Here is a 2,894-nt window from a genome sequence, read left to right as displayed (position 1 = left end):
TTTTTTTTTTTTTTTTGTGCCCTGCAGTTCCCCACACTGCTTAACAGCCACATGCCAGTGCCAATCCCCAGTCTGGACAGAGCTGCTTCTCCAGTACTGCTTTCTTCAAGCTCTCAGAAATCCTGATGATATCTGGCTACAATTAAGAACTCATTAACTGATCAAATTTGTCCCCATGGGCTAGTTTACCTGTGTCATGAGAAGGACTTCGTGAAACCCTCTGTTAATTTGGTTTGCACTTTTCATATCATGGATAGTCTACATTTATGTTAGCATTTTAAAAAACTTTTTTATATATTCAAGTATATATGGAAATCTGTTTTGCATTAAGTGAATTTTAATGTTTTTGTTTTTATATCCTCTTAGCTCTTAAGTGTTGAGCACTGTTGACAGTGAAGAACTTAATGTTTTCAATATAAGTAATAAGGATGTGAACCTTTTTTCTCCTTAATTCTGCATATGCTGAACTGTGCTTATATACACACTATAACCAGCTGTGCCTTCCTTTGCATTTAGTTTTATGTAAATGATTTATATATTTTTTAGTATTAAGAGAAAATGTTTGAAAGACAAAAATTAGTATCAAACAGCTCTTTAGTAGAATTTCATTATTTTTCATAAGTAGGCAAAAATATGAAAGCATATTCGTATCACTTTTTCCTTTTTGCTTTCAGTTGTATGAAAATTGCCTTAGAATCTTTGAATTGAAATTCAGTAAATGTAATGTCCAAGTAACATTTTTATAAAAATAAACTAAGCCATATTTAGACAATAAACATTCATAAAAGAAAATGTTCTAAAGTGCATTTTTTAAACTTTGAAGCCTCTTATATGTCCATAATGTCTTTTCTCCTCCCTAACAAAAATCTGAAATGGAAAAAGTTACCAGTCCATATCATCTAAACTACTATAGTATTTCTTAGGTTAGCGTGTTCTTATTTCAAAAGATTAGTCCTGGTTCTTCCAAGAGAAAAATCACATCCACACGATATATTTACTCTATCAATAGGAGTTAGGGTTTCTCTAAATACCTGGAACCTAATTAACATTTTGAAAGCAGCTCACTGGTGCCAACTTAAACAACAATGAAACAATTCTGTAAAATAAGGACAGATATTCACAATTTTTGATGGATCAAAAAATGTACTATAACACAAATACAGTACTATAGGTATTGAAGGCATTGCTTGTGGAAACTGAGACATAGGATAAACTGCTTTGTATTTTACTTTTTATGGTGAGAATGGAAGAAAACTTGACAAAATTCTTCAGGAATCTCATCACTGTGGAACTAACTGAAGATATAACACAAAAATTCTTTTGTGTAGTATAGTTTAGAACAGTGATAAAAGAAACATTTTCTGTTCTATCAAAAAGAAAAAAATCAGTAGGCACCATTCCAGAGGCACCACACCTATGCACAAAGCAGGAATGTTCCAAAGTAGATAAGAGAACTAGAAAGTGCCATTTAAAATTAGGTTAACCGTAATCCTTAACTAAAAAGTAACAGAAACCAACTTAAAATGTGACTAAATAGCTGATCCAAATCAGGCATTAAATGGCAGGGATTGTGAAGATTAAACAATGAACTTTATGAAAACACATTCTTGAATTTTTAAAAACTGAAATTATGTTAGAAATTCAGATTTTCAATTGGAATGGAGCTTCTCTATATTGTGTGGAGACATATGCTTTTATGGGAAAAACTAAATCACTCCAATGAGCCTCTAACTATAAAGTAATGGTACTGGCTCCAAACTACAAACAAACACTACTGTTACTCCCTCATAGGCTAATTCTTTACTAAAATAAGAGGAGCTGGTTCAGGGAACTGATAATTACTGAAAGAAAAATGTGTGAGCTAGAAGAGCTAAAAGGGTCTTTGAGAATGCTTTCCTCCACGTGTTTCTAGATCAGGACAGGTATGCAGGAGAAGCTGAGAGTTGCCTGGGGCCACCAAACTCATTCAAAGTAGAACAGTGAATTGGTGTTCTAATTTCATTTCCCCAAGGCCTATCTTTAAGTAACTGGTCCAAAACTATGTTAAGTAAAGAAACAGCATTAAAAAATTGTAGAATAAAATAATATATATATAATGTAAGATTCTTATAGAGAAACTAAAAGAAGTCATTGTGCAATAATTTCAACGAAAAAAATTTAACATACTTTTGAAATTAAATGCTGATTGGAAATATTAAAATGGCCAGAAATCTGATTCCTGGTATTTTTCCTGCTCCAAATACTGTGTTTAACTATACTTTAGATCCATTTACTAGAAATGGAAAGATAATTTTTGATGGATCAGAATCCTCTAATGCAGGGAGAACTATAGATATGAAAGAATAACTCTCAGAGTGCTGCCTCATGCTGTGTGTGTGTGTTTGTAAAATAAATACTTTATCAGAAAACAGTTTCCAAAGAACAGCAAATCCCATCCCACCTACCTACCCCCGCATCTTTTTAATGTTTACTTGATCAGTGTTAAACTGCTATGGCTAAAGTTTGTTAGAACTATTACAACCTGAACATTAGTCTCTTTGTACACATCTTTTCTATGATTGCAAATATTCATTCACTTTCATATATGTATCATTTTTACTGTAATATTATTTTTGTTGAATAAATACTTTGTGATAAAAGGTACTCAGAGGTAGTGGGTTGGTTTTCTTTCATTTACTTGCAACAATCCAAACTTCAATTTTTCCATATGGAAGCAAGTTGGTAAATCTATCTTGTTACCTACCCTTAAATATGGCACATCAAAAAATACTTTAAGGGGCTGGGGATGTGGCTCAAGCGGTAGGGTTCGATCCTCAGCACCACATACAAATGAAGATGTTGTGTCCGCCGAAAACCAAAAAATAAATATTAAAATTCTCTCTCTCTCTCTCTCC

The 2,894-nt window shown here is 32.7% G+C and overlaps 1 protein-coding gene across 1 annotated transcript in view; it reads left to right on the top strand.

Annotated features, from left to right (window-relative positions):
* The window catches only part of Elk3 (ETS transcription factor ELK3), a 38,182-nt gene extending 35,539 nt beyond the window's left edge, over positions 1 to 2,643 (top strand). The window contains exon 4 of the mRNA XM_015482911.2: positions 28 to 2,643. Within this exon, the coding sequence (XP_015338397.1) occupies positions 28 to 126 (99 nt within the window). The 3' untranslated portion in view covers positions 127 to 2,643. The remainder of the gene's footprint in view (positions 1 to 27) is intronic.
* Positions 2,644 to 2,894: the final 251 nt, after the last annotated feature.

The sequence above is a fragment of the Marmota marmota genome, unplaced genomic scaffold, assembly GCF_001458135.2.
Source record: "Marmota marmota marmota unplaced genomic scaffold, marMar, whole genome shotgun sequence".
NCBI lineage: Eukaryota > Metazoa > Chordata > Mammalia > Rodentia > Sciuridae > Marmota > Marmota marmota.
Note: the sequence above shows the minus strand (reverse complement) of the source record. Positions and strands in the feature narration are given on the sequence as shown.